Source organism: Brachyhypopomus gauderio, chromosome 18 (assembly GCF_052324685.1).
Source record: "Brachyhypopomus gauderio isolate BG-103 chromosome 18, BGAUD_0.2, whole genome shotgun sequence".
NCBI classification, from domain to species: Eukaryota; Metazoa; Chordata; class Actinopteri; order Gymnotiformes; family Hypopomidae; genus Brachyhypopomus; species Brachyhypopomus gauderio.
Window position 1 is genome coordinate 10,308,523 of NC_135228.1, and position 25,584 is coordinate 10,334,106.

The 25,584-nt window shown below is 43.4% G+C and overlaps 2 protein-coding genes, 1 long non-coding RNA gene and 3 other non-coding genes across 9 annotated transcripts; 5 read left to right on the top strand and 1 right to left on the bottom strand.

Annotated features, from left to right (window-relative positions):
• Positions 1–85: 85 nt before the first annotated feature.
• LOC143482411 (uncharacterized) lies at positions 86–2,137 on the top strand. Of its 2 annotated transcripts, XR_013122218.1 has the most exons (6): positions 86–188; positions 814–1,140; positions 1,234–1,333; positions 1,523–1,574; positions 1,772–1,801; positions 2,009–2,137. It is a non-coding gene; the product is annotated as an uncharacterized LOC143482411 (long non-coding RNA). The 2 variants fall into 2 exon arrangements; XR_013122217.1 differs by lacking the exon at positions 86–188 and having other exon boundaries at positions 197–1,140.
• Positions 1,375–1,451, top strand: LOC143482485 (small nucleolar RNA SNORD49). The gene has a single exon (XR_013122246.1). It is a non-coding gene; the product is annotated as a small nucleolar RNA SNORD49 (small nucleolar RNA).
• LOC143482492 (small nucleolar RNA SNORD65) lies at positions 1,613–1,691 on the top strand. The gene has a single exon (XR_013122252.1). It is a non-coding gene; the product is annotated as a small nucleolar RNA SNORD65 (small nucleolar RNA).
• LOC143482491 (small nucleolar RNA SNORD65) lies at positions 1,856–1,928 on the top strand. Its single transcript, XR_013122251.1, has one exon. It is a non-coding gene; the product is annotated as a small nucleolar RNA SNORD65 (small nucleolar RNA).
• A 75-nt stretch (positions 2,138–2,212) lies between the features above and the next one.
• nsrp1 (nuclear speckle splicing regulatory protein 1) lies at positions 2,213–5,820 on the bottom strand. Its single transcript, XM_076979345.1, has 8 exons — positions 5,712–5,820; positions 5,558–5,597; positions 4,753–4,840; positions 4,605–4,661; positions 4,368–4,496; positions 3,897–4,104; positions 3,509–3,611; positions 2,213–3,333 (listed from the first exon to the last, which is right to left on the bottom strand). The coding sequence occupies exons 2-8, from the start codon at positions 5,578–5,580 to the stop codon at positions 2,610–2,612; spliced, it is 1,332 nt and encodes a 443-aa protein (XP_076835460.1). The 5' UTR covers positions 5,581–5,597; positions 5,712–5,820; the 3' UTR covers positions 2,213–2,609.
• A 1,400-nt stretch (positions 5,821–7,220) lies between these two features.
• On the top strand, positions 7,221–25,581 carry ssh2b (slingshot protein phosphatase 2b). Of its 3 annotated transcripts, XM_076979343.1 has the most exons (15): positions 7,221–7,398; positions 9,792–9,835; positions 16,898–17,013; positions 17,179–17,243; positions 17,341–17,462; positions 17,602–17,667; positions 17,751–17,816; positions 17,978–18,172; positions 19,349–19,442; positions 19,605–19,733; positions 19,862–19,908; positions 20,016–20,162; positions 20,568–20,768; positions 21,851–22,781; positions 23,322–25,581. In XM_076979343.1, the coding sequence occupies exons 1-15, from the start codon at positions 7,336–7,338 to the stop codon at positions 24,627–24,629; spliced, it is 3,594 nt and encodes a 1,197-aa protein (XP_076835458.1). In that variant the 5' UTR covers positions 7,221–7,335; the 3' UTR covers positions 24,630–25,581. The 3 variants fall into 3 exon arrangements, with proteins under 3 accessions (XP_076835458.1, XP_076835457.1, XP_076835459.1); XM_076979342.1 differs by lacking the exons at positions 7,221–7,398; positions 9,792–9,835 and adding an exon at positions 13,860–14,304; XM_076979344.1 differs by lacking the exons at positions 7,221–7,398; positions 9,792–9,835 and adding an exon at positions 14,318–14,640.
• Positions 25,582–25,584: the final 3 nt, after the last annotated feature.

Genomic DNA, 25,584 nt, shown 5'->3' on the forward strand with positions numbered 1-25,584 from the left:
CCCGGTTGATCTGGACTTGCATCATCACTCATCAGCGGACGTCAGCGCGCCTCCTCGGACGTGTCTCGCTTATTTCACGAAAAACAAGTGATCAAATTGGAAGCGAATAGCCTCTATTATGACGTTTAATCTGTGTGCGGCAGTTCTCCAAGTACCTCACATGACAAACGATTGATTAATTGATTGAGGTAGGAAAGTGGAGAATTGTTATTGTATGACATGCGCCACAGCTAACATTGAAAACAAAGAAATGGGTTAATGCAGTCTTGTTGCCTTTTTATTGTTAGAAAAATTTAATGGTACATCGTACTCATATATCACATTCCCTATAAATAAAAATATTTCACCGATTTTCTCCTTAGAGGATGTAATCACCTTCCAAGGTCATGATAAATAAACCCGCGTGATGCGCGTGTTAACATTTAGTTACGATTATATATCCTCATATTATTTTTAGCCGAGACTGTACAATAAACGTGCAATAATTTAGTAATTTGCTGCCTGTAGTGTTGTGCTGACGCCATGTTAAGATACACGTCTGTCAGTTGCCTTCATTTAACATAAAACGTTATAATTTTCAAGAGCTTTCACTATTTGTCTTGCTAATTTTTCTTTTTGTTCAAATGGCTTCGTATGGTATTCGCATCTTGCTTGTTTTAGCATTATTCGGGGCAGTAGTTTGACATTTTCAAATATCTACCGAGACGCGTATTTCATAGTAACGTCTACTGTGATTACTTTAGTATTTTTTTTATTATTTACATCTATTACAGTTTATCGTTTTAATTCTAATTATTATTTTGATTATTCTAGTTTACGTCTTTTTCGTAGTGACGTAGTCAACATTGTGCGTTTCGAGTTGCGACGTCATGGCCCGCTCGAGTATAACTTAAAGGACGGAGGTCGGCCAGCTCTTTCTCTCGCTGCGTTGTGTCGGATCCCCTGCAGCTGCTCGTGTTTTAAGACGATGAGGCGATTTCTACATCAATTAGTTGGTCTTGTGGGTGGTGAAAGAAGACACAATGCGCTAATTTTCATCCGTCGACGGTCTTTTTCGAAGAGCACTACCTGATTTGGTGTCTTCGTGAAGAAACACGTGGTCGGATAGGCCCGAGTCGTGTGTGTGAGACAAATGGGCAGGTAACTGTTGTTTATTCACGTGTTTGCTTGAGTTATATCGGATGCATTTTATTTATGCAGGTTGTTTATTAAAATGGTGTTTTTTTTTGTCAGGAATGAACAGAAACGCCCGCGCCAGCAGGCCTAGCGAGCACGTTGCCTGTTGGTCTTCGAGGAAGAGGAGCTGTACTCGCTAACTTGGCACATCAGTAGGGTGAGCGCTTAAAATCTGTTGAAAAACCTGATTACTTATGTTTCAATGATGAAAACCTCGAATAGGAAGTGCCGTCTTATGCGACAACTGACGATATTGTTTTACTATTTATCTGAGAGATTAAACTAAATGTAGTACAGTGACGCCCTGCAGTGTTTTGTGTAAAACATCTTGCTTGTTACTCCCTAGGAATTACGCTGTGCCTGGTGTTTGGATCAACCGTTCACGGACCCGTAATGAGGCGAGTATAGAGGATATGGCTGTGGGAATGTTGGGTTGGTGTGATGATGAAACCCAAACTGAAATTTAGCTGGAATTACCGGCAGAATGTTTGGTGGTGATCGTCGGTTTTCTGAACACTTGAGGGAATCCTTAGCCAAGTATTTATGTATTTGTTGCCCATTTGTAAAGGTTTTAACAAGGTTTTATCTTTTACAGGTTTCGTCAATGAGCACCATGTATGCCTAGGTTAGTGTACAAACCCTTAAGACTGGACATGGATTCAGTCCGTCATTGTAACCTTTATGATGAAATTAAACTGAGTAGCTGGAATTACCGGCAGATTGTTCAGTGTTGAATCTCTGTTTTTCTGACTTGGGAAGCATATTGACACATGATGTATAAGCACATCAGAGGTCCATGTAGATAACCATCCCACCATTTTCCATTCACCAGATACCAAGATGTTGAAACAGACCTATGAAGATCATGACTACAGAAGTTGCACTGTCCGAGTGTTCATGTTTTGTAATAAACTACTCTTGACTGTTAGATTATTTGCTTGAATAAAGTTTTACATTATAATTCTATTGTCTGTTCTTGAGATTGTTCACCCAAATGAAAAAAAAAATGCAGATGGGGTGGTCTTTCAGAGGTTAATCGTGTCCAAGTAACTTTTATTTTATTATAGAGCACTGTTAAGACAAGTAGCAGCATCTGTCTTAAACAGTTGGTGCTTTTCAGCCACATGCTAGTCCTGAGATTATATAGCATGCTTAATAAGATTGCTGACAGTATGCAAGTGATGGAAAACAGTATAATTCCTTGACTTGCCAAAACAAAACTATTCAGGACTTGGCCAACCTGAACCTTTCTTTTATTTAACATAAGATGCACACATTTCTTATTGTACAGGGGACAATAAATGGTGCTGACAGTCTTTGGGCAAGTTAACTTGCAACTCAGCTGGACCTTCCACCATTTTTTGTAATTTTTATTTTTTATTTTTGGCGTGGTCTTCTAATCACCGGTCTTGTCCTGCTCAGCAACACAGCTGCTAATCTTCCTCCTGTTCGATGTAGGCCTTTGCAGCCGAACGAGCCATCTGCCGGGCCAGGAATCTCTCCCTGGCAGAGTTCACAGTCTGGTCACTACTGCGCTTTGCAAATTTGCTAGGCTCCGTCGCCACCTCAGCTTGGGAGCCATTTTCCTCCTGCTCATCCTTCTTGTCCTCATTGTCTTGGCTCCTCTCTTCCTTCTCCTTTTCCACACCCCTGCCTTTCGCTCCATCATCTGTTCTGTGGCATTCTCGCTCTTTGTGCCTCTGCCGCTCCCCGTTCCTGTCGCGGTCCCTCTCTTTTGGACTGCCGTCGCCTCTGTTCCTCTTCCTGTCGTCCTTCTCTTTGTCTTGTTCACGCTCTTTTCTCTCTCGCCGCCTGTCCTCGTCCCTCTCGCTGTGGCGGTCTCTGTCCCTCCTGTGGTCCCTGTCCTCTTTCTGTTGGCCCTGCCTGTCTCTCTCTCTGTCCCTTCCCCTGTCCTTCTCTCTCTCTTTGTGGCCCCTCTTTTCTTTCTCTTGTTTCGTCTCCTCCACTTGATCATCAGCGCTGCCAGAGGAAGGAGACCTCTGGCGGTAGTGCCGTTTGGAGTGGCTGCTGCTGCTGCCGGTCTTGCTGAATTCTGATTTTGAAGCTCTGTTGTCATCATCACTGTGTGGCTCTGCTTCACTGTCACTTGCTGGTGGTTTTTTAATAGTCGTTTTTTGATCTTTTGATTCATCCTTCCTGTAAGTGTAGTTGTACAGAGTTCCATCGAGTTACACTGGATTGTACAATGTATCTTACACATAATATTCAGTATGTAGCAACAAAGTTTCAGTAAGTCATATTGGTTTTATGCATATAAGCATTCAAGCAACAGCACTTTACTGAGTATCAAATGCCTTTTTCCATATCTCACCTCTCAGCACACCGATCAGGAAGAGTCTCTTCTCCCACAGTCTGATTCAAAAGGTGTCTGTAAAATCCACTCAAGTCTTTTTGCTTCTTCACATCCAAGGCAGCTAGAAAAAAAAACAACAGTGCTCTCCTAATTCATGCCTTTATCTTCCACACCTACAGAACATCTCTGAACAGGTGTAACACCAATGTTCAGAATGACTTGTATTCATTTACTGTAAACATAACACTACTGCAGTCTAAGCATGTATGTGAAAGTGTTCAAGACCATTTTATGGTAATAATGCACTTGAATACAGATGACGACTCTGGTTGATGTTCAAGAAACCAGGATTTGTGAAGACACTGAAGAGCTTCGCAGCAGTCTGAATGGTTTAGTGGGGACGTACCCTCCATCTCTGCGGCAATCCTTTCTTTCTCCAGCTCCTCCTGTCTCTCCTTGAGCTTCTGCCTATAGGCTGAGGTGACGTACGCTTCTTTATCGGCAAACTTCTCGCCCTCAGCCTCTCTCTCCTTCTGAATCTTTCTCTCGTCACGTCGCTCCTGCTCCTTCTTCCTTTCTTCCACAGCGCGCATTAGCTGGTTTATGTACTTTGGCTGAAAAAATACATCAGCTCTGTATTGTCTTCTTCAGTTTAACCGGTACAATGCTAGTACAAACAGCCACCTTTGTTTGTAATATGTGGTACTGATAGAATTAATGTGAATAAGGGATTTCCATGGATAGTCTACATCAGAATGCAAACTGTATGTATGTATATATATAAAAAGTTAAAAGTATAAAAATATTTAGGTACTCTGTGAACACAAATAATCTACTTTCCCTACTAAGCTTAAATTACAAAACACACCAAACATACCTTTCTGTCAGCACCGCCTAGCAGTTTCTTATTGCTCTCAAGTCTTTGTTTCTGGATGTCATCATACACATTGTCATACTCATAAACACTGCTGTCTTCCTCCAGTGCCTTCTGCATCTCAAGACGGGTCTGACATACGTAGCCAAAATAAATGGAATAAAGTTAAGTGAACAGATATATTGGGGGAGGACAGGACATGTGTACTGTGGTTTGGCTTCTCCAAATTCATATTCTTACCTGCTTCATCATCTTCTTCTTGATTGCTTCCTTCTGCAAACTCTCACCAACAGAGGTCTGTGATTAAAATAATTTGTTAACAATTCTTACAACAAAGTCAGCATATGAAGATTTCCAAAAGAATAAAAAAGGAATATTGAAGGATTACCTCATCATCAGAGTCATCCCCAAATATAGAAGGTCGTGGGATTGATGCAGACTTTGATGAGCTTTTATTGGGTAAAATGAGCCCATATCTAAATATGAAATATAGCGTGCATTTTTAAATCAACAAATGAACCATATTAAAAAGCATGTATTTACACAAGTCGTTTGTTTTGTTACTCTCAGTCCACTCTCTCTAGTCTACTTTTTTTGGTTGACAGTAATTTTGAAATCGCCTTTTAGATCCATCTAGCTATGACTGAGATGTTCATTTCGTGATTGTAGACTGAAACAAAACAAACCACCGAGCATATCAAAGATATCTAGCTAGGAAATTACAAATTCAAATGCTTGATTCAAGTTGCTTAGTGTTTGCTAAATAGCATGGGATGCTAGTCACACAATAACCATTTTGAAGTCAGCCAAATGTCTTTTTACTTAAACATTTCCTTATATATTCTTATGAAATACAAGAAACAAATTCAGATTAGTGAAATAGACTTCGTTAGGGGGATAAATCTCTTGACAGTGTGGTCGCTTTAAATGTGTGGAAGCAAAGTGAAAACATCACGCAGGCTAGCTGGCCAACATGTCCACACGCAGTCGTGTTTCCAGTCGCTAGTAGCTTAGGTTTTGTTAGCAATTTTGGCTAACGTTACAACAAGTTGTCAATGTATTTTTTTATGGCAAGCAATTATCTTAATAAAGTGTCTGTGCAACTAGCAGTGAACAAATGAACAAGGTGATCTCAGACATAGCCAGAACATTTCACTGTCATTTACTGATATTTATTAACGTTAGCTACTCACTGTTTACTGCCGGAGGTTGCCATCTTGCCTCCGAGAATATCTGAGAATATTAAAACGGAGATTCGTTAAAATGACATCAGAAAATATATACAAATGTATATTACATTTTACAATTCAGACAATAGTGAAAAATAATCAGTTGAAATATATTTACAGGAGCTGTAGCAAAGTTCGACGCAAAGAAAATGTTGTGAAAATGCCAAGAGTGATCGAATGATTTTGAAATGGGGAACTAATGAGAATCAATGGTCAACACTTGGTATATATTGGTAAGGTAGCTAGGTTTAAATTAAAATAATAATAATAATCATAATAGCGTTATAATTAGATGGCTTTATTGTTAATCAAAAGAGCGGGTAACGTGTTTATCTTTAGCATGTAAAAAATACAGAAGTCTAAGGAAAAAGGTTGCAAACTGGTGACTCTTTAAACTGCCAATATCGCCACCAGATGGCGGCAGTTCTCTGTTGCAATGACTAGCCACGCATCGCCATGAGCGTCAAAGAAGACGAACTGCTGCCTTGCGTTTGTATGCGGCATGCGGCCTAATACAAAAAGATTATCTAAATGAATGAACCGGCGAATAAATATATACACTGATAAAAAAGCAGCCGCACTATTTTAACCTGAGTTAGGATGTAGTTAACTAAGAATGTTTTAATTGAATTTAAGTCAGGAATGTTATACCTATGCCCACTTCCTACTTGATTGTGGGTAATATTCATGTGGACAGAAGAAATCTTTTCAGAACCCTTTCCAGTCTGATGAACTTTTATAACAACAGTTAACCAAGGCATAATTATTATGGTTATTTTGGAGTATCTAAATCTCTGTTCAACGACATATTATTTATGGAAAGGAGAAATTTGGAATTTGATTAATTCTGATTCAGACTTACATGTAGGTTATTTTCCATTTTTCCGACCCTTTTTAAAGCAAATAAACATTTGGAAATTCTTTCCTTTTGTAGCCTCAATAGTAAACCCAAACAATGTTATCCACATCATACTCCTAATCTTATCTCCTTTCCTCTCTACTAATCCCAGAGAGTTGTACACTATTCAGGATGACCGATAGGCCTACATAAGCGTTCACGTTCAGTCTTTAGTATTCCCTGAATGAATCAAACTATGGAGTATTTTCCGAACCCTTTGTCACCTAGATATGTTATACGGAGAGTGAAATAACACTAGCTATAGCAAACCTACATAACTGCTGTGATAAGTGTGACTATAACTGTGTAGATAGCTTTTTAAGGGTGATGCAGTTTACGATAGGGAAACAGACACTGTGTTTCCTGTCAACACAGACTGAAATGGCTGGTGACTACATTTGGGTGGGGGGGGGGGGGGTTGCGTGTTTGTTTGCCATCCTAATTTTTACCATATAGCCTACATATGACACCAATCATTACTCACAATTATTGAATCTTCCATTGCATGGACTATAGGCTAACAATATTTTTTATTGAAACTGAAGGTGTAGCTTATATTGGGACTATTCAAAATATGTAACTTCATATTTAAACGTGTTCATACACAATGCGTTTGTTGCTGTACGACGAATCTAGTTCAGCGCAGAACCTACAGTTGGTAGTTACAGGCAACTAAGGCTTGACAGCTGGCGGTTTGGCGCATGCGCAGATTAATCGTACAGAGGAAGCGATATAGCAGTAGCAACGGACGAGCTGAATCCGCTCGCAGCTGATTTGTCTTGACACAATTATGTCTGCCTCGCCGACACCAATTTTCCTCAGGTATCCGTTTCCCGGAGCCTGAATGGCGTTGGTAACAGTACAGAGGTCGCCTACTCCAAGCGCAACATCCAGTCCTTGCGTTTCGGTGAGTAATTCTCATCATTTCTGTGTTCTTTACCCCTACACCTTCCCTCGCGTCGGTAGTTTTTGGGCTCATTTCCGCTTTTTTCCTCTAGTCCATTATCCCTAAGCAACACGCATGCGTGAAATATTGCTTCGGAATTAAATTGTTCAAATAAAAAAATGTTGAACGCAGCCGGTTCTGTAGGTGTTGTGAGAAGATACAGTACATCCACAAGGGCCTGTCCGACTTTAAGAACAGGTTGAAAGTGACAGCGGCGCCCTTGCACTGTGGATCAAATGCTCTACGTTAGTAGGCACTTTACTGGGCATGTTACAGCGACTGTCTTGTCCATCTTGTGCAGTGGTTTCTGAGTGAATGAGATTTTTAAAGATGTATTATAACACAGTGGACTGTGTCTTGTAAGGAATGTGTCGTGTGAATATGGGTGTTGGTAAACTCCAGGCCTATAGGCCAAACCTACATCTGTTTTGTAAAAAAGCAGTAAAAAAAATCACTGTTTTTGGCGAGAGAAACAGTTTTGACGAATAACTGTACAAGTGTAAATTTTTATCACAACAGGATAATGTCATAACATCTGAGATCATTTTTCAGTAGGTTAATACAATGATGTGACTGTGGCAGCAACACAAAACATAAGCACATAAAATAAATATGTTGTAACCCAAACACAGTCTTGATGAAAGTCTGGTGAAGAATAGAGCTTTCTGTTGTCACTCTGAATTTACAGTATGTGTTGGCTTGCACTGGAGTATCGTGTGTTTGTTAGCCTATATCAGTGTTGATGACAGTTAATTAAGATTGACTGAGTTTAGTTAAACTGAAACAAAATCCAAAACACTTGTCTGTAATACAAACTGTGTGAATCCATGGCTACTGCTTATATGCACGTTGGCTTGGATCATTTGGCATTAACGGTCTATCTGAAATGCAAAAAAACAAAACTAGCTACATTCAGCTTATGCCTCAGGTGTCATGTGACTTTGGCAAGATGTCTAAGATGTGAAGTGATATTTTTTATAGCTGAACATGAATCTTTATCTGACCAGTTGCATTAGGAAGTCAGTGTTATGTTTTGGTACTCAAACTAGAATATAACTAGTACAGCATTTCAATTGAACATGTTGACAGATTTTCATAATGCAAATCAGTGTTTTAACTATGGTATCGTTTGGTGCCACACGCAAATACATAACATCGATTTGTTGTTTCAGCAGGGAGGTACACATAATTTAATGTATTTAACAGACTGTATTTTATTGCTGAGGCAAAATGTAATAACACTTTTATATAGGCTTCTCAGTTTTAAAATGACCATTAATCCATTTTGGTACACTCATTCACATTTTCATAAAACTGTGTTGGGTATTGGTGTAGTTTACAGCTCACATCTCAAATTATGCGACCAAGGTGTGAGAAAACAAACATCGAAACTATATTTTAGCATATTGTGGTATCATTTCCTGCCTAGTTATATAAAGATATTTGGATTTCATTTGTCAGTGTGTTAAAATAGCAAACATAGTGTCTAGATGTTATGATCTGTTTCGATCAAATCTTGTTGAATTCTGGTATTTATTCTTTGAAGGGCTTTATATACTGCTACATAAGCCATAGCAGATATATATGATATATAGTATGAAGTAATATGTCAGATTTAATAATTGAATGTTGACTAATTCACTAACAAAACAACTATACTGCTAAAACCATTCTGTCACCAGCAATTGACAAGTAAGTTCATGCAAGCAAGTTCTTTTACAAATGGAAATGTATGTGTAACACCATGTTAATGACTTTACAGGAAATGGGTTGCAAATACCTACTTCCCACAGAACACTCTGTCAAGTCTTTGTGTCATGTCCTTCAAAAAAACAAAACAACAGAGTGGTTTCCCCACAAAGTTTGACATTAAAATCGAAAGTTCACCTAAGGTTAAAGAGGTGGACAATTGCCACATCACCTTTTGAAATGTAGATGTGGCCTTTGTACACTCAACATTTATGGAGGTTTTGTATGTAAAGTACCCTTATAAGGAGCTTTGAAAGCTGCCTCATAGCTATTAAGCACCATTAGCAACACTGATATTAAAGGTAAAAGACAAAATTAATAAAAAAGTACAAATGAAGACATCATAGTCTTAAGTCAGATAATATACACCATGGTAGTCATAAATACAGAATATTACACGATATGGTCAATTATTTCTCTTTTCCTCAGCCTTTTCCAAGGGATGTTGCTTTCTGCTTAGATGTAGTAACTCTAGTAATATACAAGTTGTGACTGAAATTCCAAAATATTGTTTGCTACCCTAATTTATGAGCAGACCAAGTAGGTTCTTTGTGCAAGTGTCACATGTTTATATTTATGTAAATGGTTGCATTTTTTTCCATTAGGAGTCTGGCAGTGGAGAGGATGACCGCAGATCTCAACCCAGAAGGTAGAAGAAGCTCTCTTTTGAGTCATTTTTGGTGCAGTGTTGATGAAAGCTTCCTTTCTCTTACGATACATTCACAGCAGCTTTGCTGCACATTTTCACAATAGTCATGTTTCTTTTGTGGGAACTTAGGACCCAACTACCTATAAGCAGCAGTTCTCCTTTCTCATGCACCTGATAACACTGCAGTGGGGTGGATTGGAGATTTATTGGATTATAGCTCTCAGGCACTAAAACCATAAAAGGTGAATGTTCCATTTTGGCCAATTGCTTCAGATTTCTGATAGAGAAAATGTGACCAGGGTCACAAAAAATGCTCTATTCAAGCCACATTTTTTTTTAATTATAGATCACTGCAAACTCTGATCGCCTCAAAATCCTTTGTCTATTCTCTTATGGTGACACAAAGACATTTTTCAAAGGTTTATTTCAATGGTTATGGTAAATAAATATATAGCACAATGTCACAGCAATTCCAGTTTTCAAATCATATTAAACAATTTATGACATTCATATGTTTGGCTTCACTTCAGTACATAACTTGCACCTGTCAATTCAATTTGTTCTTCCTTTCAAAAAGGGACATTAGTAAATCTATAGACCGTTGCTGTCTAGTTAGAAGAGAACCTGACCCGTAGCTATTGTCTGATTTATAATGCTATTCTAAAATGCCATTGGACCTCAGGCTCCTGTATTGAAGTAAAAGATCAGAGGTATTTTCCTCAGAGCAGTGACATCACAAAAGGCTTGTGCTTCTATGCTGACCCTTGCTGCATTATCTTGCATCTATATTATGTCAGAGGACTACCCTCCTGGGTTGACTTATGGCTACACTGAGCGAACAAGTCAAACCAGTCTAGTGCTTACTCAGGTTTCTTGAAACTGCTGTTAATTGAGAATTTCCTGCAGTCCGCAACTGACCTATTTCCTGAACCTCTTTAACCTATATGGGCATTCGTTTGATCAGAACAATTAATCAAGGGGTTACTGCAGGGTTTTCAAGACAATTCTGTACCTCTGTGAATGGGCTTTTAACCATATAACACAACCTTTTAAATCTATACACAATACACAACTGAAGAGATACAGAAAATAGATACACAGATGATGGAAAGTACAAATGTGCTAGCAAACACAAGTCACAACTAACTGCTAAATGGATATATGTTAACCAATCAGCACACTGAAAGACTGTCCGGTGCGGGCAGGGATGAGGAGGAGGGACCATGGCAGACTTTACAGAGAAGTCCATTGAGGGTAATGAAGGTCAGAGTAAAGCTTCTGGGAGATGAAGCCTCTATCAAGCTAGTAGATATTGGTGTGTGCAAGAGGGGTTTGTGGTAGGCACTACTCATTACATAGAGCAAGGTTTAATAGTAGCTCCCCAGTTACCATATAGACATGTCCAAGTAGATGTTGTTTTATGTTGTTATTTTGACAAATAAGTCACTGTGGATTCAGTAGTGGTGACAGTGATTTCAGTATGTGTGTTTATTCCTGCAGTGGGACATTTTGTCCAGCAGAGGGGTCAGTGGAGCTTATGTCTGATGCAAATGCAGCATGATTGACTTTTGTAAAACTTTAAGAATGCACTACAAAGCCATGTTATGCTAAAGAGAAATGTACTCGGTGTGGCTTAGCAGTCCATAAAGAGCACATTTTTAATGAGGCTTGTGATGCTTGTCCATACTTATATTCAGAGGTGCAGTGAGTAGCACGAGTCAGTAGACAGTGCAATGACTTTTGATCAAAAGTCAAGATTTTTTTGGCATCACCTTTATAAGATTGACATCATCAAAGGTTTTTTACATACTGACTCAAGCAAGCATAACTTTCTTTGTATCTTTTAGAAGCACCGTCTCTATAAAGAGACATTTCCTGATTGGTCATACAATCAGATCATGTTGAAACCCTAATTTGGTAGTCTCAGAAAAAAAAATCTTCAAAGCATCTATTACACTGAAGGTTAATACAGAGTAGCTGAAGTGATTTTTTAAAATGACTTTAAGATCCTTCTGGTGCGGCAGATATCTCAAACTAAACTGATCTTTGTGGTCTTTTTCCCCCAAATTTCGTTTGAGTCTGTACATGCTGCTCTACTTTCACGTTGTTTCGTATGACGCATCTTGCGACGTATCTTGACAACAGCATGTATTGAATGTTTATTACTCATCACTTTCTCTAGGAATACATTTCCGAATTTCTAATTCCAATTCCAACTCTAATCTGGTCCAATAGCATTGATCTGTTATGGGATATGGCACTTTCTTCTCACAGGTTCTCACTGCGAAAACTCACAAGACCTTGTTTAGGTACAGCAGTGAACACTACCTCTTCCGCTCCATCATGGAGATGACCTGAGGACACTTGCATTAATTTTCCAGTGCAACATGGCTATACTCACCTTTTTGAAAATGGTTCCAGTTGCTACTAGCCCCTAACAAACATCCATAACTCCCCAAAGCTTTCATAAGGTCTTCCTTACCTACATGAATAAACTCCACTCTTTACCTATAAACATCTTTAAACATTGGTGTCATATGTTCACAGTGACATTTGGAATTCTTTGATATGCACCCTTCAAATTCACTTTACAACTACTATTGCCATACATGTGTAGCATAGTTTCAGTGCTTTGCACCCACATTTGGGAAGTGCTAGAAATGTTTAACACTTTACATGTCTAGCACACATTGTTTCAGTGCTTTGCATCCAGTGTTTACATGTTTGTGCATATATTTAGACGCTGGGTTGAATGCAGTAAGGTTTATTTAATAGTTAGAAGGGTTGTTTCCAGGCAGAGAGTGTATTTTTCACCTGTGTTATAATGCTTTCCTATGTCCACAAATTTGTATTGTATTAAATATTCTCAGGGCCTATCACAACTTGTGCTATGGGCCCTGTGGGATTGCAAGAGAAAATGTATGATTTGACCATTTGTGTCCAGTTCTGCTTATATTCTGGTATTACACGACAAAATCACATCAAGACTATTGCAAGCACGAGTTCATTTGGATAGTGAGTGTCCTACGTGAGAATTTGTCCAGTTATAGCCCATTTTGGTGTCGCCATGGTACTGTTGATTAAACACCACATATGATTGGAGATCCATCCTGCCAGTCAATATTTTGTGTGTGGTAACAAGAGTTGTCTTAATGGGTTGAACCCTGTATGGTAAGGCATGATGTAATTTAGAGCAGGTTTATTTATGGACTGCTCATCCTTATTCTGACCATGGTCTAATTGGCAGGCATAATTGCTGCTTATGTGTTTGTTTTACTACTTTTTAACTCAACATTTTTACTCCAATCACTGTTGAATGTAACTGGAGTCATGGTGTCCAAGTCCACTGTTTGTGTTGTACATCATATATGGTTTTCTCATTCAGGTTATATCACCACAGCTGAAATTTGCTGACATCGCCATGACGGCGTCATGTGAGAGCCAGCCTAAATGTTTACAAGGTCCTTGGGTTTCACCCTGGGTTTTGGATTTCATCCGTCCAGTTCGGAGTGGAGCATATGCAGTGGTGCTCCTTGGGGAAAGATCTGGCTGTCCCGTGTCCCCTAGTAAGGTCTCTCCAGAGTCAGGCTGGAGGCCAAATGAAAATCCAAAGCTCAGTATGTGCCGCTCTGACATGGTGAGAACAATGGAGGTCAAGGAAGTTGTGAATGAGTGGTAAACGACTCCATTTCAAGGGAATGAACGACACTGTTCATAACCATGGTCATAATCAGGCACTTCATCCTGTTTATGTTTTATTTGGTAATAAGTGGTGTTAAGAATGACTTATGTGCTGGTTTTTATAGATAATTAGGATATTGGTGTAGGCACAAGACACAGGCTGTATTCGAATGAGGTGTCATTGGGACAGGTAATTCATTGACACTCCTCCCCCCAAAATCGCCCAAAATATTTGTTTTTTAGCGCGTTATTGCCATTTAAACATTTTTGTTTCGGTTGCAGATAAAGCAAATATATAACGAAAGATACAGTGACACAATTTACATTTATTGTCATTAATATGTAATTGCTAGTGGACACCTGGTTTAAAAACAGCAACGAATCCCGCTTTGTTTTGTTATGGTTGCTGCCGTGGTGCCCGTGGTCAGAAGCGGCCTCCCCCTGAGGTGGGCCCCGTCGGCAGCACATGTATCTGGCTCCTCCTGCACCGGGAACTATTTTGTCGTGACGTTCCCTCCTGTAAACAACATGAAAACGAAACGGATAGAAGCCATATGTTACGAATACATTTACTTTAGATAATAGCGTACGTTTCGCCGCATGTTCATGCCGGCTTTGGTTTAAGCGTAAGCTGAAGCGTCGGCGTTAAAAGGTCGTCTTTCCCGCCCGATGACACTGGGTAGTGTGATCGCTGCTCCACAGCCCTCCGGGAACTGCCTGTGTGCGTGCTGCGGCTCCAAGGGGATGGTGCGGAGCGATTTGGCTTCTCGGAGCAGGATCGGCCAACTGTAAGTGCTGTAACAAGTCGGGTTCAGATTTTTTAAGTTAAGGGGTTTTTACTTACTTTTCATAATTTATCGCGCCTCCTTCGGCACTTTCCGACTGCACTGTGTTTTGCAAAATACCTCTTGCAAGCACGAATGCACAAGGAGTCGCGGTGTCTGCGTCTAGTGTTGTTACTGTTAATAACGAGAACAAACGGTCCTATATGAGGTGTTCCGGATTTGCCATCACAGTTCTCCCGTTTATTACCTATAAGCTCGGGTTTTTTCTTTTCGGTCAAGACTAGCAAAGGTTCATTTTGTGAACAGCGTGAATGCAGTGACACTGGGATTCCCTTCACAGTAGGTGTGACTCATTCACCTGTCCGATGTCTAATTAATGATTCATCACGAGCATGGCAGACAGAGAGTGGGTGTGTTGTGGTGGTGATGACTGCTTGCCTGGAAAGTCACTTCCTTCTTGTTTCTTTCACACTTCTCTCATTTGTTAGTGTTGCGATCTGTTTAGTCCCTGGATGTTGATTTTACTTTAAAATCTAATCTCATGACATTGTTTCAAATCTCTCCATCACTAAGTACAAAGTCTGAATCTATTCCTGTGACTGTAAATTGTGCCTGTCCTGCAAACAGGCGTGTATGTGCAAGAGTGTGATCTAACCACTGCTTGTATGTATACTGATCACATGGCAATTGTACACGGAGTGTGTTTTGACCAGTAGTTACAAAGAGTGTGCTTTGGACCAGTAGTTACACAACTGGAACTTCAGTTCTCCATCATAATTTAATAAACCTCAGGCCACTGGAACATTCATTCTGGCCTGACTGCTGACTACTGTCTAAATCATGTCCAGATATGCTCAGGTGTTCTGTATGTGTGTGAGGTTTTTTTTTGTTGTTGTTGTTATTGTAGTGATATGTTTGAGCACAGAGTAACATTTAAAGAGCTTGGTCTTAGAAAACCTCAAGGTCATTTGTGATCAGATTTGTAATTTACAAGGCGCTGTGGTGAATGAGCGTGCGGGGTTTTTATGAACAAAATCCATTCATACTTTTGGTAGTGCTCTCCTATTCACACCTTCTCTCCGTCACTACTGCTGTTCCCCGGGTGGGGTGGGGTGGGGGGGGGGTGATTTTGCGGCCCGGCTGTCTGGGTGCTGTAGATGGCTGCAGCAGGAGAGTGCTGTGGGTTATGGAGAACACGACGATTTGGCATTGGACCTGAGTGTTGTGGCCAGAGCCGGCTGGAATTCACTGTCTCGGGTTACTGCACAATGGGCCGCTTTCTTTTCGGAGCTGTTGGCATTCACAGTCTCCCCAGTGAGGATTGGTTACTGTAGTACTGCTGCCCTATTGCCCTAAAGGTAAGTTAATTATCTTGAAATGTTGAAGGCAGGAAGACATTTGTTCCTGAGTTTTCACTTTTAATTGCTGAAGGAATGTCAGTTATTTCTGGCAGATGACTAATAGATATGCAATGTATAATAGAATGTAAGAGAAATAAGAATTTCATCACAAAATGGGTACATGATGGGAGCGCACACATAAATATAAGTTGTTGAGACACATACACCACATGTTGAGACATGCTAATGCACACACACACACACACATTGAGACCCATGCTAATGCTTGTTAACACACACACATGCTGAGACATACACATACACATACACATGCATGCACCTACACACATGCTGACATGCTGAGACACATGCTAATGCATTGCAATATACACACACAAGCTGTGACCCATGCTAATGCATGTTAATACACATGGGCACACACTCATACACCCCCCTTATTGTTCCATCATGGTTAGCTAAACATACTCCAGCACAGTCTTGTTCACACTATCATGCCTTTCCAGTTCCTATTATTTGCTGTCTCTGCTGAGGTGATACCAGTTGGCTTCAGGAAGAAAAAAAACCATATTGGACAGGAATATACATCTCACACACACACACACACACACACACACACACACACACTGGTCCCCTGGCTCTCCCTTCCTCTTTAATCACCCAGCTGTTGCGGCGATGAAGAAAGCGAGCCGTTGTGGAACAGCGTGTTCTTACTCCAGTCCCGCGTGCAGTGTCCAGGGTCTGAGGCAATGTCCCCTAAATAAAGTCAGCACTGTCTCCCTCCCCAGAGAGTGTCCTGCGTTCCAGCAGGGTCAGGACACGCAATGAAAGCAAGCGGACAGAGTGCCTGCCAGAGGCCTCACGCGCCCTCAGCATTGGGTGTACATCATTACATAATATTAGTCACATTTATTCATTCAGCCATTCATCTCCTGCAGTGTTTGTAAATGATTCTTATAATCTCATGTTATGTTCATGTGTATTTTCATAGCCAGCGGTCTGCTGAAAGCTTTTTCTTGGATATCTATACCAGATGTCAAGTTCCTGTTTGTAATGCCAAACAGATTAGAGATCAAATAAAGGGCTTGCTGTTATAAACATTATACTGTTACCTAATTCCTTAGAGCGTTTAAAAAAAGGGTTTGACTGCATTGTTTGCTCTCCTCTCTCTCTCTCTCTCTCTCTCTCTCTCTCTCTCTCTCTCTCTCTCTCTCTCTCTCTCTCTCTCTCTCTCTCAGCATCAGCGAGAGTTTCCTAACAGTAAAAGGTGCTGCCCTCTTCCTCCCTCGGGGAAATGGTTCATCATCTTCCTCCTGCTCGTCACGCATCACAGGACAGCGCAACAAACATGCAGGTATGGGGGGCGGAGCCCCGGCCGCCTAGGGCTTCTTTTCCTTCTGAATTCCAGCTGTGCCACCTATTCAGGCTGCCGCTCCAGAGCGCGCGTGGCGGAAACGCCCTCGGGCCGCGCTCCAGGCCAGCCGCTCAACAGCACGCCGTTCTTGTTCCTCCCGTCTAGGGGACCTCCAGCAGCACCTGCAGACCATGTTCACGCTATTGCGGCCGGAGGACAACATTCGCCTGGTGAGTGACGCACACAACGGTTCAAACGCACGCCGCGTAAGGTCTGAGCCAGCCGGCTTCGCTGGATCAGAGCGTTTAACGCGGTATTGCCTGGCAGGCCGTGCGACTGGAGAGCATTTTCCCTCACTGCACACGCTACATGGTGGTGGTGTCGACGAACGGCCGGCAAGACACGGAGGAGAGCGTGGTGCTGGGAATGGACTTCAGCCCCTCAGATAGGTGTGTGTGTGTGTGTGTGTGTGTGTGTGTGTGTGTGTGTGTGTGTGTGTTGCAGCTATACTGATCTCTGAAATCTACATGTTTTCCACATTTTATGTTCTCTGTTTCTCATTTCATGCTGAATGTGTGTATGTTGCAGTTCTTGTTCAATAGGCCTGGTGCTCCCTCTGTGGAGTGACACGCTGATCCATCTGGATGGAGACGGGTAAGTGAGGAATGTCGCGCCACTCTTATGGATGAAGGCCACGATGGAGCCTGTTAACATTTGACCCTCTCCGTTTCTCGCAGTGGTTTCAGCGTCTCCACGGACAACAGGATCCACGTTTTCAAGCCCGTCTCCGTCCAGGCCATGTGGTATGCTCCCGTTCTCAAACCGCATCATCTTCGCCATTCCTTCGTCGTTTAGCAGCCTGTGACGTCTCTCTCTCTCTCTCTCTCTCTCTCTCTCTCTCTCTCTCTCTCTCTCTCTCTCTCTCTCTCTCTCTTGCTCCTTCCCTGACTCTTCGCCCCCCCAGGTCCGCCCTGCAGTCCCTCCACAAGGCGTGCGAGGTGGCGCGCGGCAACAACTACTTCCCGGGCAGCCTGTTCCTGACGTGGGTCAGCTACTACCAGAGCAGCGTGGCGTCCAACCAGGCGCACATCAACGAGTGGAACGCCATGCAGGACGTGCAGTCTCACCGGGCCGACTCGCCCGTGCTCTTCTCCGACGTGTGCGTTGCCCTCCTCCGTTTCACGACACGCGTAACTCCCCTTCGGTCGTCGTTCGGAGCCCCGGCGCTCGGTAGCCGTCTGTGCCCGGTGGCTCCTCCCATGCAGCTGGTGGGGCTCGTCAGGATTTTAAGGCTGTAGAGCACCGTGTTGTTGTCTCTTCACTGAGGTAGATTGGAGGTCTTTGAGGTATTTAAGTATACATGAGCTTGTGAAACTGGGAATGTACCGACATAAGTGGTGTAGGCACCAGCTCTTTAGATGTTTAAGGAAGGAAAGTGGTGAAAAAGTTAAAGAGCCATTGGATGGAACAGTGATCTCCACCTGGAGTCAGAGCTCCTTTAGGGGGTGGGTAGTGGACCAAACTGTTATATAGCCTTATGGATATGAAATGATGCCATCAATGGCAACACACCCATACTGGGAAAACATTACTGTCCATTTACCATGTGGTAATCTCTGGTTAACAGACAGAAGGGGAAGTCTACTGTACAACAACTGAAAGTAGTGACAACATTTGAGGCTCAAAAACAAGTGCGTAACGCACATCGGAAGCGGAAATTGTGGGGCTCTGTGTGGTCTGCGTTTGTGTGTGTGATTTGAGTCTGAGACTTTCTTACAAGTGCATCTTGCTGAATCAGGTCCAACACTAATCCCCCCCCCCCCCCCCCCCCCCCACTTATCGCCGTCTGCACTTCCTCATATGGAGGACGTTCTGGTTAACAACCAGACGGCTGCTTCTCGCAGACGCCTGTGCACAGACACATGCCCACGCTCACTTCCTGTGTGTGGTCACGTTATCTGAGCCAGACAGAACGAGGCCCCACGATGTCGTTCCTTTAACGGGCTGCAGCATGGTGGGTTCGGTTCTGCAACACGTTGCAGTGTTAGCAGAATATACTTGGGAATGAGCTTCAGAGGTATTGAGGGGAGCTTCAACACAGAGATTTAGATTTTGTTTGTTTTCTTGTTTTGTGTTTGTTTTATGAATTTGTACTGTTTGTGATTTATATTAGTTAATTGTTCCTGTTGATTATGTACAGCACTTAGTTTCAGCTGTTGTTTTTAAAGTGCTTTATGAATAAAGTTGAGTTGATTTGAGCTGAGTGGAGTTAGGTTCAGGGCAAAAGCTGGTTCTGCTGGGAGAGTCATCAGTGCTGTGTGTTGTGTGCTCGCAGGCCAACCGAGCGAGAGAGAACAGAGCGTCTGATCAAGACTCGTCTGAGAGAGATCATGATGCAGAAAGACCTGGAGAACGTCACCTCCAAAGAGGTGTGCCGCAGCACGCACGCCACCACTCACATGTTCCTGAACACAGACCTGTGTTCCAAAATCATGTGTCAGACAGGAACTACTCGCGTTAGGCGAAAGCTTTGCTCACCTTCAGGTACTTACGCTCTCTCACTCCCCCCCCCCCCCCCCCACTCATCTTAGATCCGCACAGAACTGGAGATGCAGATGGTATGTAACCTGCGCGAGTTTAAGGAGTACATCGATAACGAGATGATCGTCATCCTGGGCCAGATGGACAGCCCCACGGAGATCTTTGAGCATGTATATCTGGTGAGCCTGATTCGTTCGTGCCGAGTTCGTGCTCCGATGCTTAGTTTTTTGTATCCGGTGTTTCGCTCAGCCGTTAGAACGGCAGTAGTGGTCATACCTCACAGACTGTTGTTTGGGTCTTTTCTAAGGGATCAGAATGGAACGCTTCAAATCTAGAAGAGCTGCAAAACAGCGGGTAAGTCTGTTAGCTTTCATTATCGCCCCCCCCCCCCAGTGGACATTCAGTGTAATAATTGTTGTGGTCAAAGACTGGACCTTTTTTTTTCTTCTTACTGTGCTTAGGGTTCAGTACATCCTCAACGTGACGCGGGAGATTGACAACTTCTTCCCGGGCCTGTTCGAATACCACAACATCCGCGTGTATGACGAGGAGGCCACAGACCTGCTGGCTTATTGGAATGACACCTACAGATTCATCTCCCGTGCCAAGTGAGTCTGCCAGCTGCTGGCAAGGGGGAAGGGGAGGAGCTTTGTAGTGATTTATTTGACAGGTTTTCGTACTACAGGCTTGAAGAAGTGTGGTATGTTCTTTCATGTGGGCTGTATGCTTTTCTTTCTTGTAATATCTCTCTCTCTCGCTCATTCACTTCATCTCAATCCCTCACACACACACACACACACACACACACACACACACATCCATACATGCTCCGTGCTCGCAACACTTATTTCTTAATGATACTACAACACTGTTCTCAATTATAAGTGAATCATGTGCAATGTAATTAATAGATAATAGAATTAGTGATTTGGCGTCGGCTTACCTTTTGCAATTTGACAGAAAGCGCCATCTGGGTCCTCCGTTTCTAACACACTAAACCGCTCTGCGTGCAGGAAAGCCGGGGCCAAGTGCCTGGTGCACTGTAAGATGGGCGTGAGTCGCTCCGCCTCCACCGTGATCGCCTACGCCATGAAGGAGTACGGCTGGGACCTGGAGCGCGCCTTCGACTACGTCAAAGAGCGCCGCGCCGTCACCAAGCCTAACCCCTCCTTCATGCGGCAGCTAGAGGAGTACCAGGGCATCCTGTTGGCCAGGTATGCATCTCATTTGCATTTATGCAAAGCAGGAAGGTAGTTTTGAAGACTTTTGAGTAACTGCACTCAAATAGAATTTTGAAGAAATTCTGTTTTGATGCCGTTCTTATACATAAATGATTACACCTGCTGAGCTAGTTAGAATATATTACACAAGTGTAATTGTTTTTCATTCAAAGCAATAATTATGCATGTTGAACACGTATTTATAGAGTTCTCGTTCCTGTTTTATTAATGTGATACTTGAGCACACAATTAAAAGTATTTCTGTCCTTGGTGTCTCCACCTTTGGCGTGATTTCAAGTTTTTCTTTGGCGTGTTTTCCTATCATTTATTCAGTCCTCACTCCACAGGGAGTGTGCATGCAGGTGTTGAACACAGCCGTGCACACGTGTGCTCATTTGTATAGGAACAGATGCATGAAAAATGTAAACACTCAACGATTATCTTGAACCTGTTGTGTATTCTTTAGTAGCTTTGTTCCCCTCAGGCTCACAAGGAGCATAAGAACCACACCCAGGAGTGCGGGCATTAATATGTAGTGCGGTGTAGAGTGTGGCTTTAAGGGGCTGACCTCCCTGATAAGGGTGAAATGAAACCTCCCTGCCTGAGTCATAAGCATGTGCAGTATGTGCTGCTGTGTTAGTGCTTTGCCTGTTCTGGGCGTATGGGTTTCAGTTCAGTATGCAGGAGCAAAAAAAAAAAAAAAGAGTTGGATCTCTTTGTTGACATAGCTCTGTTTGTTCATTTGCATAGTTCACCAAAGTCATTGTGGATGAACACCGGATGACACGGCTGAGGTTCAAGGACTCTATTGTTTTAGATATAAACCAGTCAGGGAGAAACAGTTAAACGCAGAGTAGTAGCTCCTCTTGTCTCTGTTATACACTGTGCTGCCACTCTCGCCCTCTGTGCTGCCACACTCGCCCTCTGTCCTGCCACTCTCGCCCTCTGTCCTGCCACTCTCGCCCTCTGTGCTGCCACTCTCGCCCTCTGTGCTGCCACTCTCGCCCTCTGTGCTGCCACTCTCGCCCTCTGTGCTGCCACTCTAACCCTCTGTGCTATCTCCCCCCACTCTGCAGCAGGCAGCGGCACAACAAGCTGTGGCGATCCCATTCCGACAGTGACCTGTCCGAGCATCATGAGCCTCTGGTCAAGTCCTCCTCTCCCCAGACGCTGGGCCGCTCCAACGCCCGCAACCAGAGTGGCAGCCTGGCCTCGCCCTCGCTCCAGGAGCTGCTCCAGGCGCTCACGCCCATCTCGGCCCGTGCCGGCATCGCGGCGGGCCAGCTGCAGTGCAGTGAGCACGAGGGCCCCCTCTCCAACGGTTTGGGAGATTCTGCAGAAAGTCTCGCGACTGAGGACCTGTTTCCTAGGCCCCGGGCAGCAACGGTGGTGCCGGAGACCCGACAAGATGTGACGTCGATCACCATGGCGGAGACGGTCTCCTTGGGCCGCCCTCATCCACCTGCTTTTCTTCATCACGTTGCCTCCTCACCCACTCTTCTCTTAGATGCAGAGGCCAAGCCAGTCATGTGTGAGCAACCTGAGGTGCCCTCTCTTGTGCCTGAGGAGAAAAATTGTTCACAGGTGACCACAATAGAGTCTATTAGGAGTAGGACCCCTGAGCCAAGCAGACAAGTCCTGGGCTCATCCTCAACTACAGGGCTGTCCACACACGTGCCTGAACATGGGCAAAAATTCAGCCAGCAAGTGCCTGACACAGACACAGACTGTGCAGGGCTAAGTCACACCAGCGATGATGACCAACACCACCTCAGTGCCACATTACAGGAAGCAGGCCTTTCCGATTCCCTTCCCTCAGCCCTAAGTTCAGAGAGCATTGACTTCTTCAGTGCCAGAGAGAAATTTCTTGGCCTGTCTCTAGAGGGGCAAAGCCGAGGGAGTTCTGAGCAGGCCGTGCAGCAGACGCCCCGAGACAAAAGTCCCAGCCAGGAGTCAAAGCTACTGCTTTCTGAGGACGCTCTTAAAGGAATGGAGGAAGAAAATTCGGTAAGATTTATATGCAAAAAAATTACTTTATTTGTTTATAAGTCTTTATTTGATGCTTATTACTATCTGTTATCAACACCAAATATTTGATTAATCTAAGAAATTATCACTGTTGACCTTTAAAAAAAGTTTTTTCTTTTAATACAGATATAAGCCTTGTTATAATTTTAGATTATATATTTTAAGTCTAATTGTCAGGTTTTATAGAAATTTGTATGAATTCAGAGCACAGTAAGCCCTTGAGTACATATCTCCTAAATGTCCTATCGTTATTCTGCAGCAACGAAGTAGTGTTGCTGAGAGTAAGTGCCGATTTCCTATTAAGTCCCTATCGACATCCCATACTCACAGTAACCATGTTTTGAGTTTGAACACGTCATATGCTGCCACCTTCAGGTGAAAATGTATGTTGCATGGAGTTATCCATCTCCATTATGATGTTACTCATCTTCAAGTGCTGTCGGCTAGCTTTAATTTTCTTAACTTGACAAAGGTATTTTCAGTCCCTCACGCTATCCGTATTTATTTCCTCTTCCCCAGGAGAGCTGCAGTGTCTCAGTTTATGACCTGGTTTCAGAACTGGAGTCTGTAAGACACACTGTAACTCCTCCCCCTCCTCCTACCAGCCAACCTGTTTCCAGCAGCTTCAAGGAGGAGGAGGAGTTGGCCAAAAGCACAGCAGAAGGAGCTGAAACGGAGAAGGTGGAGCTTGGAGAGGACCTGCAACCCGATTGGCCAAAGGGTACGGTCTGGCGAGCCACCAGACAGCTAGAGCAGAAGATGAAGCAGGAAGATTCCTTGTCCACGCTGCTATCGTGTGCTTCTGGGTGTCCTTCACACCACTCCACTGTAAGCACCAGTAGCCAAGACAGAACTGAGGACACCTCTTTTCTTACAGACCTCACTCCAGATCCGAGCACTGTGTCAGCCCACCAACATCAGCTTGAGAGCACCGTGGAGAAGATGGAGAAGGAGGAACCTTCTCCCAAAGAGGAGGCAAAGGGGACCACATCAAGACTCAGGGAAGAACAGCATGGACACACTGGATTTTTACAGGAGCATGAGAGCCTCTTGCACTCAAGACCAAGCCATTCCTCTCCACCTAGCTCGTCACCTACAGCGGCTGTTCAGCTAGAGGGAGTCACGGATGAGGAGACTAGCACTGACAGCCCTTCAGAAGAGCGTCTGGCGGTGGATATGAGGGAGACGTGGGAGACCTTGAAAGAACTGGGAGCGTTCCTCTGCCAAGTGAGCGGGGAGTCGGAAAAGTGGCTTAGCCACCCATGGGCTGGCAAATATCAGAGAAAACGGCAGACTGTTCGGGAACGAGCCAGAGAGGTAGAGGCCAGGATCCGCCAAGCCGGCCTGACCCCACCCTCCATGATGAAGCGTTCTGCCTCATTGGCTAAGCTAGGGTCCCTGGAACTGTCAGCCAATGATCTGAGTGAGCTGGAGCGGAGACCTGCTCTTGTGCTGCAGCCCACCACAATGCCACGCCCTCATCCTCGTACTGACGATACCTCAAAAAAGAAGCGGGTTCTACCCAGGCACGAGCTGTCTCTCCCTTCTTCCACCTGCACATCTCTCTCTTCTACTCAGTCCCACATGGATGGAAAGTTGGATTGCCAGACGGGAGAGGAGGGGCACAGTGACAGTGACGAGGCCCTCATGCCACTACGAGCCTCCCCGCCATCCAGTCAGTGCTGGAGGTGGGACAAGGTTCCGGATCCAGCGTCCGCTCCTGGGTCCGCACTAATACCCATGGCAACACGGCAACAGTATGGCAGAACACACCCCTTGAGGAGGCTGAAGAAACGAACCTTGAACTTTCCCTACCACACCATGTGACCTAGGCTGGCCATAAGCCTATTTGTACATGTGTTTTACAATATAATTTCAGCCACACATACCTCAGTGGGCCTTACGAAACTGGAAATCAGAAAACTGCAGGGTAGGTTTGTAGCCTATCACACATTGAGGTGATTTCTGGTGGGTTTGATTGGCAGGTTTTAACCCGCCCTAGTCAGCAGCGAGTAGCTGCTCTCTCAAACAAGGAAGTGCTATGACTGATTCACACTTTGCACAGTATCTGTCAGCTGGGTTATTACACACAACTGTAATCAACCAGCAATTACATGTCAGACTGTGATCGCATCCTGAAGAATGCTCTATGCTGAATTGAAGGGAATTCTCCACTGTCTTGGGGTGTGTGTGTGTGAGTGTGTGTGTGTGAGTGTGAGTGTGTGAGAGAGAGAGAGAGAGAGAAAGAGACAGAGAGACCGAGATGGATGTGTAAATGTTAAAATACATTCTGTGATGAGTGTAATGTTATTGGGTGTAAAGTTATTATGACTGTAATTAGTGTGCATGTTGATCAGTTAAGAATGAAATAAGTTGTGTGGTACTTAGAATGTAGATGGGCTTAGTGGATGTGTGTGTGTGTGTGTAGGCTACTCTATGGATGCGTATGACTGTATACTTAAGGGTCAGTGTGTGCACCTTTTTCTGTCCGTGTTCAGTTCTTAAGTGCAGTTTCTCCCTTTGGAGTTTTCTTTAGTAAAAAATAAACAAATACAGAGGGAGGTTTTAATATGCACTTTACTTTTTTATTATGCTTTACATTTTTTTAGATCTGTGGTTTGTACTCTGGAAGCATGTCTGCTGAGTGTGTATTTGGGGTCGCCTATACGTTCAATGTACAGTGCAATTTTTCTTATTTTCTGTTCATTGTAAGACTGGAAATGTATTTTTTTTTATTCTGTGCTTAAACTGTGACTATTAAAATGTATAAATAACAGCTCCA